The sequence below is a fragment of the Lissotriton helveticus genome, chromosome 7 (genome assembly GCF_964261635.1).
Source record: "Lissotriton helveticus chromosome 7, aLisHel1.1, whole genome shotgun sequence".
NCBI classification, from domain to species: domain Eukaryota; kingdom Metazoa; phylum Chordata; class Amphibia; order Caudata; family Salamandridae; genus Lissotriton; species Lissotriton helveticus.
Window position 1 is genome coordinate 149096613 of NC_136068.1, and position 12694 is coordinate 149109306.

The following is a 12694-nucleotide window of genomic DNA, read 5'->3' on the forward strand; positions in this document are numbered from 1 at the left end:
GAGAGGACTTCTACCTTCAGAAGGAGGCTGTGCCTTGTAAGTGGGTAAGGTATTCACTACAGAGTGGTCCCTGAAGCCTAGCGGGAGTAAAACTAAAATAAGAGGAAGCGAGAGATTCTCACACTGCAAACAATGGGGCAGATCTACAAGCCCCTTGCGACAACTTTACTCTGCCTTTGTGTCACTTCTGTGACGCAGCGGTGTCATAAACAATGCGCCTCGCTGCAACATATTTACAACGTGACGCATCTATGGAGATGCATCACGTTGTAAAGCCCTGCGCTACATTATTCCTGCGGAAGGTATAATGTATGCAGGGTTGGCGTTCCCAGGTAAGAAAACCTCGTAAAAGTGACGTAGTGAAGTCTACAAGATTTCATTAAGTCGATTCTACGATGCCACTGCATCAAAATCTTGCACTTGCTTGAAGTAGGCATAAGGAGTGACGCAGCATAATAGGCATAGGCCTTCCTGACCATTGCTGGAGTTGCGTCGTGCTTGCGATACGACTCCAGTAACACGCTGCCTTTCCGCCAAAAGATGCGTCACGCATCTGTCTATCCTTGCACCACGGTGCGCCGCATTGTAAATGCGATGCATCCATGGTGGAGCAAGGCTTTTTTTCCGTCACGCAATTTCACTGACGCATTTCTGCTAATATACAGAGATGCGGTAGTTCTTGTAAATATACCCCGATATGCATGCAGGCTTCGACTGATTTATTTTGCACTTAAATTATGACATAAGCCTCCTGGAGTCTTACAGTGAATATACAAGTAAAGTGTAATATTTTAGAAAGAGGTTAATCAGAGACTTCGATCTGTGTATTATACCGGTTGCCTGTGAAAAGTTTGGCTGCTTTACCTGCGGCGTCTCCTCTGCTAAGAAGGAGTAGCGTCGCCACACTGCTCTATAGGCAATGCAAATCAAAAATAGAATTATAAAAATCAGAACGTTATTATAATCTTATTTTTAGTATAATGATGCTGGGTTAGGGCGGGGCTTGGCTTGTGTAAAGGGAGGAGAGGTTGGTGCACCATAAGTGCGCATGACGGTTTGGCCTGCCATCTTGGGCCGGCCAAACCGTCATGCGCACTTTCGATGTTCTCCACTCATCTTTATTGCACAGTCTGGGTGGAGAACATGCACAGGCTCCCACTCCCTGTCTGAGCACTGACCAGGCCGCTCAGACTAATCACAACGCTGCTGTCATGCTGGTGAAAAGAATCCTGAAAAATCGCCTACTTAGGATTGTGAGGGTCTATATCTTGATCCTACAGTGGCAATTAGATTGGATGAGGAGGCCTCATCCACTAGTTGGGGTATGCTTCATTATCCGCGACCTCAGCCCACCCTACAGGTGGGTGGAGGGAAGGCAGAGAACTGATTCACAGTTTGGTTTAAATTAATGATGTCAGCACCTTCCTTTCAAAAATAATATGTCCCCCCTGTTTGTAACACGTCTGATAGGTGCACCCAACAAGCAGTACCAGAAATGGAAAAGTCACAGACAGGGCCAGACTGGCTATAGCGGGCACCGGGCATTTCCCCGGTGGGCCGCTAGGGTGGAGGCCTGTTTTGGGCCGATTTTGTTACCGGGTGTCGGCAATATCGGCCCCTGTAACAAAATAGGTTGAAACCGGCCCTCGCAAACTGCTCGGCTGCACTGCCCCTCACCCCGGGGGCGGCCGACTGAGCAATTTGCCAGGGTCGGTTTTTGTTCCCAAGCCGGCCCTGGTCACCGAAGGCTCAAACCAGTCTCAAGCCAGATACCTGGCTCCGCTCATGGACCTCTTCAAGTGTCAAGCCAAAAACGAGCCAAGCTTTCATGTGGCTTCTGTCTCCCACGCTCTTTCCCCAACCCTTCCTGCAGCAGACGTGTGGCCTCATAGCACCCACTCATTTTGGAGATGCGCTGACAGTGAAGAACGTGAATAGTACTTGACTAGTACTTTACTGGCCTGGCTGGTATTTTCATGCCAAGACAGGTAAAAAAATGTGGCGTTCCGTGTTCTTCCCCCCTTGAATTATAAACGGCAAGCAACACATTTTAGATGAACCCATGTCAAAAGAAATGTAATGCCAGCTGGTCGTTCCTGAATGTTGATAAAGTAAATAGTGGAACACAATACCTAAGATTTTACACAAACCGTTATCCTTTCAGAGCACACACATCCCACATAAGTGATCTGTCATTGTCACTGAGAAAGATGGCACATCTGCCTGCAGGGTGCTGTGCATTTGCTTGAAGAGGGCTGTCATGCTAATGGTTTTTTGATCAGTGAGTGTAGGCAATTTTTTTTAAATCACTATAATTATGTCCCTGTCCTAATACTTTCACAGCACTCTACAGTGTCTTGAGCATCCCATCTTTTTCATTCCACTTCTAAGGGAATGAAAAATGCAAAAAAACGACACGGTGAGGGTCTTTTATGAAGAGTCTACCGACAACAGAGGTATGTGCTTCACTTTTTCATGCACACTCTGTGCCTTCTCCCAGAACTCTGCTTTTGAATGAATATCTGCTTCCCTGCTCATGACGGAGCCGCTCCGTCATGAGCCTTGGTTGAGCTGTGCTCATGACGGAGCGGTTCCGTCATGGCCCACTCGGCGCGAAGACCGCACATGCGCTGGACGTTCCATTGAGCGGGCGGGCCCATGACGGAACCACTCCGTCATGAGCAGAGCTCAACCGAGGCTCGTGACGGAGCGGCTCCGTCACGAGCATGCGAGTGCCGCTCGGACCGCCTCCCCCCTAGCGCTGCGGCGGAATTGCCGCCGCAGCGAAGGGGCTAAAATGGCATTCACTAAAAGTTTTGGGCGTCTCCTAAAACCTGCTGAAATTGTCTGTTTTTTGAGGTGATTGCCACCGGTGTCCTGGGGCCCATCTGAATATAGCCATGCAAACTGTGCCAAGTACACTCCGGGGCATATTCACAAAGAAGTGGGGGTATGCAGGACTGCAAGCTATTTAGTAGCACTGCGCTGCGTCATTCAAAAAATGCAGGGATGCACTGTATTGAAAAGAATACGGTGCACTCCTGTGTTTTTCTTTGTGCTGGTACCAAAAAAAGTTGCCTAGCGCCAACATAGACACTCTTGCGTCATGGTGCAAGGCTGCTTGGGTTGCCGGGATTATTGCTTTTGTGCAGGAAAGGACACCTTCCTGCACATAAACAATCATTAATGGTGTTTTCTTTCTAAGCCAAAAACGAGGAGAAATAAAAGTATTCCTCCTCGTTGTGCCACTCTGATGCCTGCTTGTCAGTGGCATTTGTTTTTGGTCACAGGTCCTTGTAAATCTGGGGCTGCGTCAAAAAGCAGTACGATATTTACAAAGTGGCGTTAAGCACGCAGAGTGGCTTAACGCCGCTTTGTAAATATGGAGCAGGGCATTGTGCCACCTGTTTGAAATGGTTTCCTTCCTTAGTTTATTCTTCTCTGCAGTGCATTCAGGTTCTTTGTGCAAGGTGATGGCTCCTTATAGCAGGTAGTGACGATAATTGCTCCAAGGACGAGGACCCACAACTTAGGAACAATAAATGTACAGTTATGCACCAACTGATCAGCCTTCGAGGATGAGGCACTCAAAGAAAAACAAAGGAGAGAAATGGGGTGTATGTGCAAGAAGGTGTTCCTTACTGTACATAAACTATCATCCCTGCAACGCAGGCACCCTCGCACCATGACGCAAGAGTGTCTGTGTTGGCACTAGGCACCTTTTTTTTTACCGCAATCGCAAGGGAAACATCTCTGCTGACTTATTCGAGTGCCCCAACCATTAACCATATGGCAGTGCTCAGTAAAGACTGATCAGCTATCCCTTGCTAAAAGGGAATTTCTAAATGCAGTCCTGTTTCCATCCCTTCACCCTTCTGTGTCTAGAGTTACACCCTCCTCCTCAGAAAGGCAGGGACACTCTTCACCTGTCTGGGGCCTGTTTTACAACCTACTCTGTGTGCCATGTCACAAAATCCACATATCCCATTGGTAAGAGTACACATACACACTTGCCAGGAAAATTGAGAATGGCTACTATGTGACATACATGCACAGGCACTTGACATTCACACAGTTATGTCAATGTGTGGTCTGGTTATGACACATGAGTGGAACTTTAATCGAACAGACCGGTAGGCATTGTGCTAATTTCCCTGAATGGCTAAAAGGCCAGTTCAGCTATTGATCACTAAAACACAGTGCACTGTCACTATCACTCAGTGAACACGACCAGGGACACAGATGATGGTCTTGTGCCCAGTCAGGAGTGCTTTCGGTGCCCCTCTATGACCACAGAGCTGGGCTGAGGCTGGAAGCAGGAGTTTGTGTGTGTTGAGACCAAATCAAAGTCAAAATACCTGTTTCACGTGCAATTGGGTAACACAAGCAGGGATGTGCATCTTTTACAATGCCGCGAGACATTCCTATCCCAACAGGGGTGCACGCATTTTTCTACGTTCCTGTTTAGAAACTATCACTTCTATTAAATGCTTTTGAATGCAGTGATACAATCTAATGTACTAAAGTGAAACACTCCCACATTTTAAATAAATACTCTTTTTGAATTGTGAAGGATGTTTAGCATATTTTACATGATGTCTGTTACACAGTTTACATGTCAAATATGTTGATGGGTTTTAGAACCAATCCAAACCCTTGGCTTGCATCTCCATATTAATTTACTGGCTTGCTCCATCTATGCAGGAGATTGCAGTACTACTAAATAACCTCAACTTTTTGTATGGGTATTGCTTCAGACAGTCTCCCAAACAATGTAGGACTGTTTTTAGGTCTTGCCTTAAGGCAATGTGCATGCACTGTCACTTGTTAGGTCTCGCCTGAAGGCAGCAAACATGCGCTGTCAATTGTGATGATTTATTGTTTATATTTAAACAAATCTCTAAAAAGAGCCTTTTAGCCCGCCCATTGCTTACCATTCATTGTCACTCTAATTTCCTAGCATCTCGGTTGGTCAGCATCTGCAGGCTTTACTTCCTCTTGGATGGAGCATGGGCCAAGTACTGATTATTGCTTTATTGGTGTCCATCCACTTCTCATGCTGCAATTGAGGTGCTATTTTTAGTTCGTCATTGCTTGTTTCCATTTACATTCTCCTACTGATCTCTGACAACACCCCATTTTAGGGACAATAAAGGGATTTTAACCGCTTTAAATGGGATGTAATGCAGATTCCTGTCTTGCTGATTTGTATTACTAGCAGACGGGGGTCTGAAACAAGCTGTTGTACTGTTTGTTTTAGAGAGAGGGTGGGATCGTTGTGTATAAATTACAGAGGAAGAGGAATGTCTGACAGGCCAGAGGATCCTGTAAAGGTGGTCTCTCTCAGATAGCTCCAGATGGGAATATATGACATTACAACGCAAACAATTACAACGCATGCCTTTACAACGTGGTTTTTACATCGCAACTACCATTACAATGCATGATTTTACAACGCATGCCATTACAAAGCATTTTTAGAAACTAACATTACAACGCATACCATTACAATGCATACCATTACAACGCATACCATTACAATGCATAATACTTTTGGGGAAACAGTGGGGTAAGTGTTGGATAGTGTAGGGGTAAAAATTACTATTCCCACTCCAGTGAGTGCAACAGTAGGGTAAGTGTTGGATAGTGTAAGGGTGAAAATACTATCCCCATGTACCCCAAAACCCATACCCACCCTAAAACAAAAAAATCCCCATTACTTACCTTATAAAGCGTTGTAATGGTATGCCTTGTACTGGCATGCGTTGTAGTGACATGCGTTGTTTTAATAGCATGCGTTGTAATGGCATGCGATGTAAAGGCAGTTGCATTGTAACAGCTGCGTTGTAAAGGTAGTGCGTTGTAATGGTTGTTTCCTCCAGATGAAGACCAGAGGAGAAGGCCAGTTTGCAGGGGGTCTTTCAGTGATGTCTCACAGAAAGGTGCCATTTCAGACCATTCTGACCCACTCGCAAGTACATTTTACATGAAAGATCCTTTGGCTGACATGCACTGTCTGTGTTTGCATTTTCTTTGAGGTTCATTTTCCATGAAAGGCACTGTTTGGCTTTCAGGATCTATCTGTGTTTTTTCGTGTTGCTTTTAAGAAAAGTAAGGTTTCACATTCTGCCTGCATTGTTCGTTAGAGCACACTGCAGCACAGTTTGCTTTGTATAGAACCTTTCCTGTCTTGCAAGTGTGCCTGTCTTTTAATGTGATGCATGTTAGAAAGCCACAATATGGGTTTTCTCTTCAAAGTGCTTTGAGACAGTGGGCGCATTAACTGATATCTCAAGGTCCAAATGAACAAGATTTTCAGTGTGTCTGGACCAAAAGGTAAGAGAAACAATGACTATACAAAGGTGTGAGACTTACAGGCAAAGAGACAGGAATGACTGCTAGACAGTCTGTGCTGCAAGGTGTAAGGTTCACTCTGAACGAGAGAGGTACGCTGTTTGTCTATACTTGTGTTTTTAAAATACTTTTGGGACACAGAGGGGCATATTTACTACAAAACGTCAGAGTGCGGAACTGTGCCAAAGTTGGCTGTGCTGCCCTCCGACTGTTTCAAAACTCATGGATGCACTGTACATACTACAATAAGGTGCACCCCTGCGTTTTCCCTAGCGCTAAAATTAGCTGCCTAGCACCAATGCAGGCACCCTCGCACCATAGTGCAAAGGTGCCTCCAATGCCTCGAATGATTGTTCATGTGCAGGAAGGTGTCCCTTCCTGCACATGAACAATCCATAATGGCTATTTGTTACTTCTATGTGTTCTGCATTGTGTAGCACACATAGAAGTAGCATATCGTTGTTATTCAATGATTGCTTATGTGAAGGAAGGGACACCTTCCTGCACTTAAACAATAATTAACGGCTTTTTGCTCTTTCTATGTGTGCTGCAGAATGGCTTAATGCCGCTTTGTAAATATGGAGACGGGGCTAACCCACCAGAACAGCACTAAAAGTGGCGCTCTGGTCGCATTATCTCCTTGTACATGTGCCCCAATGTGCATACATCTGCGAGGTTTCCCACTTTTCTTGCGCTATGCAAGCCTGAAATTATAGTAGACATGGCATAACTTGATGAAAGTAAACACCCCAAGGCTCTGTCACGGTCTTGGAGCAGTGATAAGTTGAAAGGATTTTGGGGTAATTAACCTCTGGTTGTCCTCTTTCTATTCATCAAATCCAATTTCATTTTAATTAAATGTATGTAAGTATAACAGGTTGCCGCGGTAACAGAAACAAGCCCTTTATTAAACATCCAAGTCGATAAACGTATGACCGAGTTCTGGCGTTGTTGGTTTGCAAGCACGAAGCGTGTGCTTGTTGTCATCCTGTGCAGGTTGACCTTTCTTTTTCGTTCTTTCTTTCGTGCCTCTGTACAGAGTGATTGGCACCAAAGAGTCCATGTTGACAGCATTTTTTTGGCTCCCCTAAGGTAGACCCTGTATGATTACAAGCATTGGCAAGCTTTTAGCCATGTCGTACAAGTAGGGCTGGCTTTTGACTTGGGCGAGCTAGACCGAGGCCCAGGGCGCCAAGCATCAGAGGGGTGAAGGAACTGTCTGTAAAAGGTCCTGCAAACAGCAACCTGGCTCCAGTGATTCCATTTGAAGAGTTTTTAATAGTTTTTAATGTGCTGCAGTCGCTGTTTTAACCGCATGCGTGCTGCGGTCATTTTTGCGCTGTGCGTCTTTTTTCGATTTACCGCGTTACATGACGAGCTGAGCTCGTCATGAGCATCGAAGGGGTTAAGAACCCTATTACCCCCCTATTTTGCTCTCTCGTCTACCTCTCATACCCTGCCGCAACAAATCAACACCCCCTCCCCTTCCCAACAAACAACTTCCAACCAGTCTGATGGAGCAAAGTTGTGGGTGATTAAGGTGTGCTGGAAGAAGTGTGTAAATGTGTGTTCAGAGGCAAGTCACTGCCTTGATGTAGCCAGCTAGGGACTGACCTGTGAAAAGGGGCTGCTGCCTCATTTTATTCAACATCAGTAGCGAGGGTGGCCCATTTCTTTCCATCTGGGGCGCTTTAGGAACAAGGGCCGGCACTGCGTTTAGGAGGCCCGCTGCTGTGTAAAATGACTGAAAGTATATAAGACAATAAGCGCTATGATGCTTGTCGCATAGGCGAGACCTAGTGGCTTTGCCGATACCTGAGTACTAGTGACCATACAGTAGGCCACACTGACTAATCTATGTTCAAGCCATGAACACATAACTATCACTTGCCAGAAATAATGTTTTTGAACATTTCCATTTGCTTGACCAACTTTTGTTTTAGCAAAACAGTGTATCAAAGCCCAGTCCAGCACCAATGGGAAGCCGCCTACTCATAACCATACCCACAATCTGGCACTTGCACAATACTGGGACTCACGGTTCAATCTCTTTCAGACTTTAGCAGGCAGAATTCATGCTTTATAAGGATGCCATGGTGTGCAAGCAGCAGTACTACAACATACTCACACCTCACCAGCTACATCTGCACAGTGCCAGCTCTTGCCCTATCTCCATTCATGAAACAAATAACATATCCTCATTAACTTCATAGGGACTTGTGAGTGTAGATTTTCAAGGAGAATGTGGCTTTCTAACAGTTTCAGTGTGCTGCAGGGGATATAGCAGTCACAAGGGGGTGGGTGTGCAGAGTAAATGTAAATGTAAATGTATAGGCATTTATATAGCGCACTACTTACCCATAGGGTCCCAAGGCGCTTCGACCGCTGCGAAACCCTTCCTGGCTTCCCTGAGAGATGGTCCCTTAATGGGTATCTCCAGGGTGAGACCAGGCATCCCCGGCGGTCTGGTGGGGCCGTTAGTGAAGATGAGGCAAGCTAATGCCCAGAGTTGCCGAGTGTGATCGCTGATCAGAGTGGGCACCGAGGCGAGAGAATTATCGAGTCCGCTGACCCTGGTCCAGAAACCTGCCGCGCCGGGAATCGAACCCTGGTCCCGGGCCGTCCTCTGCTCTCGGGTCTGCCGCCTCTAACCAGTGAGCCACACTACTTCACTAGGGATCATTATCCTTCAGACCTCACACTTCTCAGCCACTGCTCTCCTTCAGCAACCTATATTTATATATTTTTAATTGAGAGTTACTCTGCTGTCTTCATTAACATTGAAGTAACTGGTGTAACCAAACCTTGGATGGGGTCAAATGCCATGTTTGCCCTTTTCCTTGAGTTACATTTTTTCATACTTTTCAACTCATGTCGCTTATCACACCTGGGCAAAATGAAGAAGCATGCATAGGGCTCCTCATTAAGTTCTGGCTGTAACTTCTTCCAAACCTGGTGAAGGAGTGTGGGAGAGTCGACAGGTGATCATGACCGGAGTACAGGCTCTCGACCCTTATCGCTTACACACTAGCAACTGCTATATAATGGAGTCCATTCAAGCTGATAGGGATGCAGCAGGAAGCACTGAGGGACAGCTTTGGTTCCTAGGAGCAATGTGGATGGTGCCCGTCAGTTACCAAGGTGGAACAATTGTATTGCCGCCCTCTGGGCCAGGGTTCGGGGCATCAACCTCCTCAGCCTTTGTGAGAATAAGGTGTGCAAAAAGAAAAATTGATGGACAAAATGCTGACCAATGTCAAACATTCACCCCAGTACAGAGATCTGTGCCTAAATCCATCACTTTTTTTGCTCCCCATGCCATTCCAGTTTAGAGAAAGTTAGTGAGAATGAAGATCACAAACCTTTTGCACCTGGAAAGTCCTGGCTGATATGCATATTGAGCCTGCACCAGGAGTAAAGGCTCAATTTGCATATGAGATGATTGATCCACCCTCTATTAGCAGTGGGCAAAGAGATGGTTTCCCTCTAGGACAGAGTGAGGTGTGATGCATCAAGCTACTTCCTGCCAAGGAGCTCAGTGGCACTTTGCAAAAAGTATAAATGCATCTTCAGTGTCCCCAAACAATTGTGACCATTCACTTACATTAAATCAAAGCCCTATTATCTATGATACACCCCAAAAAACCCATCATCAACAAAAAGTCCCTAAAAGAGCTATCAACTCATTGAATGCCCCAATGTAGTGCACTCCTGGAAGGGACCAGCACTAAAAGCCCATCCCGACTCGTGACATGAACCTGAGGACATCCGCTTTTGCCAATCACTTTAAAATCTACTTCGTTGTCTTATGCTCACAAACTGCCACAGTGATACACACCCAGTAGCAAGTTTACCAAGACATTGCTCCAAATCAAAGTCATCCAAACTGAATTAAATTGGCACAAAGTCTGTCTAGGAACGGTATTTACTTTCCAGCAAAAAATGTAGTTTGCTCTTGAAATGTGCCCTTTTCTGACGCAGATTGTGTTTTGTGCTGCGCTTTGTGTCATGGGGGCATTGTATGGGTGGTGCTTGAATGGATCAGTGTGAGCACCCCCAGTTTTTGATGCAAAGTCTGTTTTACTAAGATAGTAGGGCTGGGCTTTGTATCAAAAAGAATGCCTCCTTGAGGCTCAAAGTTGTAAAAAGGTTCTAATGTCTCCAAACATTCCATACATTGCATCTGTGCTGCACTGTACAGTGCAAATCCAGCATGTGGAAGGTTATAGAATTTTTCTAGGCATAGGATTTTGTATCGGAATGGTATACATCAAGTACAAAACCTATGCTTGGCATCACTCACACACACACACATTTCATCATAGAGGGAAGGTTGTGCATTTAGGAAGTAGCCAGTTTGTGCACCAGAGCAAGGGATGAGAGCAACACCAGGCCATTTTAATGTTTTTTCTGAGACGGCACATGCAAGACATTTTGTTAGCTAAAAGGGAGTTTAGAGCCCACCCATTGCTTACCCCTGGTTGGCTTCATTGTCATTCTTATTTGCTGGCTCCTGTTTGGTTAGCATGTGCCGGCTTCACTTCCTCTTCATGGGGTTCACCCTCCCTGGAGCATGGCCCAAGTACTGCTTCCTTTCTTTGTGAGTGTCCCTCTGCTGCTGCCGCTTTCTAGCCCGGGCTATATTTTTCCTCAAATTTCAGCACTCACTAAGAGTGCATGTGTTTGCAGGCCATCTCCCCTCCTCCCCCACTCTCTCTCTGCATTATTACTTGTCCTGTCTCACTCATCCCACGTTGTTGCCCCATCATTGTTGCTTGCCCTGTTCCCCCACATGTCCCCCGTTGTAGCTTGTACTATTCCTTCCTCCCACTGTCATTGCTCCCACCCAGTCATTGCTTGCCAGGTTCGCTTCCTTCCTCCCATGTTGTAGCATGGCCTACTGTGGCGCTGCCAGCGCTGACCACATCATAGACCATTTTTCCTAAATGTTAGATTTTTCCTAACTTTTAACCTATTTCCCCTCCCCAGTTGTTGCTTCCCCATCCCCTTCTCCTCCTGCATTGTTGCCCTGTTGTTGTTGCTTGCCCCATCCCCTTGTTACTTACCCGCTTTCCCATTCCCCCTCCCCTTGTTGTTGCTTTCCCGTCTTGCTGCCCTCTCTCCATCATTGATTGCCCTGTACACCACTCCCTTGCCCTGGTGGTTGCTTGCCCCATGTTACCCCCCCTGTTCTCCCCTCTACCCATTGCTTTTTGTCTCGCCCCCTCCTGCTCCAAAAAAAGCTCTATGACACGGTGATGGCTTGTTGCATTATAGCACTTCTTATCCTACCTTTTGGCCATGCTGCACAGCTGCTGTACTGCTGTGCCACATGGCTTAAACACATTGACAAAACCATTAACTCTCAAAAAGACGAAACCTATTGGCTTTGCCAATGCCGCCTGTTAGAAATTATGGGGCTGGACTGCTTTCTTCCCCTTGGGCACTGCAGCGCTGCAATTTTGGTTGCTCCTCCATTTAATGCCAGCAGCCATGAGGCACCATCGAATCGAATATCTCAAGTACGTTCCATTCATAAACTGCCCGCAGTTCCATTCATTCTTGAAATGCATCTAGTCCCACCAACCAAGGACCATTAACTCATTAAATACTTACACAACCGCCCATCCTATAGCTACACCCATTGATGTTAACTCATTAACTTAACCTAGCACCATCAGCCATAGAACACCAGCTCATGAAATGCTTGAAGTGCCTTCCATCCATCAATTTCCCCCAGTAACATGCACTAATGGAGTGCATCCTGGCCAAGCAATTAACTTGACAGCTCTCAGGTTATGAAATGCCCCAAACACTTCAGTATATGAATCCCTTCCCTTGACTACTCATAGAAAGCACCCATGCCATCAACCTCAACCCATCAACTCATGAAATGTGCCCAGTAAATCATTGTTCCTAATGTCACACTACATCTCCTCACCAGAAATTATAGAGTCGTTCAGGAGCTCCTCATCCTGATATAGCAGAGCACAGTCTGTAAGGCCCGAATCCCTGATCAGGTTCTCTTTGTTTTCATCAGACTCTTTGGCTGAGATCCATTTGTTATCAGAATCCAAGTCATAGCTAAGTAAGTTCTCCTTGTTACGCTCTATACTGGAGGTCCGTGATGAGCGGAAATCCACCCTCCTTTTTGGCGAAGCCCTGTTGAAGCTGGAAAAGAAAGCACATTGTATTAGTTGTCCAGACCGTGAAGATGTTGACTACATATGAAGATTGGTTCATATGTTTTGGGGAACGTTTGAATAATTCCTCGTTTTCTTACATATGTTTCTATGGCTTTTAAACCAAAAATTATGGGCAATTTAAAATACCGGTCCAG

At 45.8% G+C, this 12694-nt stretch overlaps 1 protein-coding gene across 2 annotated transcripts in view; it reads right to left on the bottom strand.

Moving 5' to 3' along the window:
- Positions 1-12694, bottom strand: part of PHACTR3 (phosphatase and actin regulator 3) — a 581252-nt gene that overhangs the window by 208196 nt on the left and 360362 nt on the right. For both annotated transcript variants that reach the window (XM_078650448.1, XM_078650449.1), the window contains one exon: positions 12296-12525. In XM_078650448.1, coding sequence (XP_078506574.1) covers positions 12296-12525 — 230 coding nt within the window. The remainder of the gene's footprint in view (positions 1-12295; positions 12526-12694) is intronic.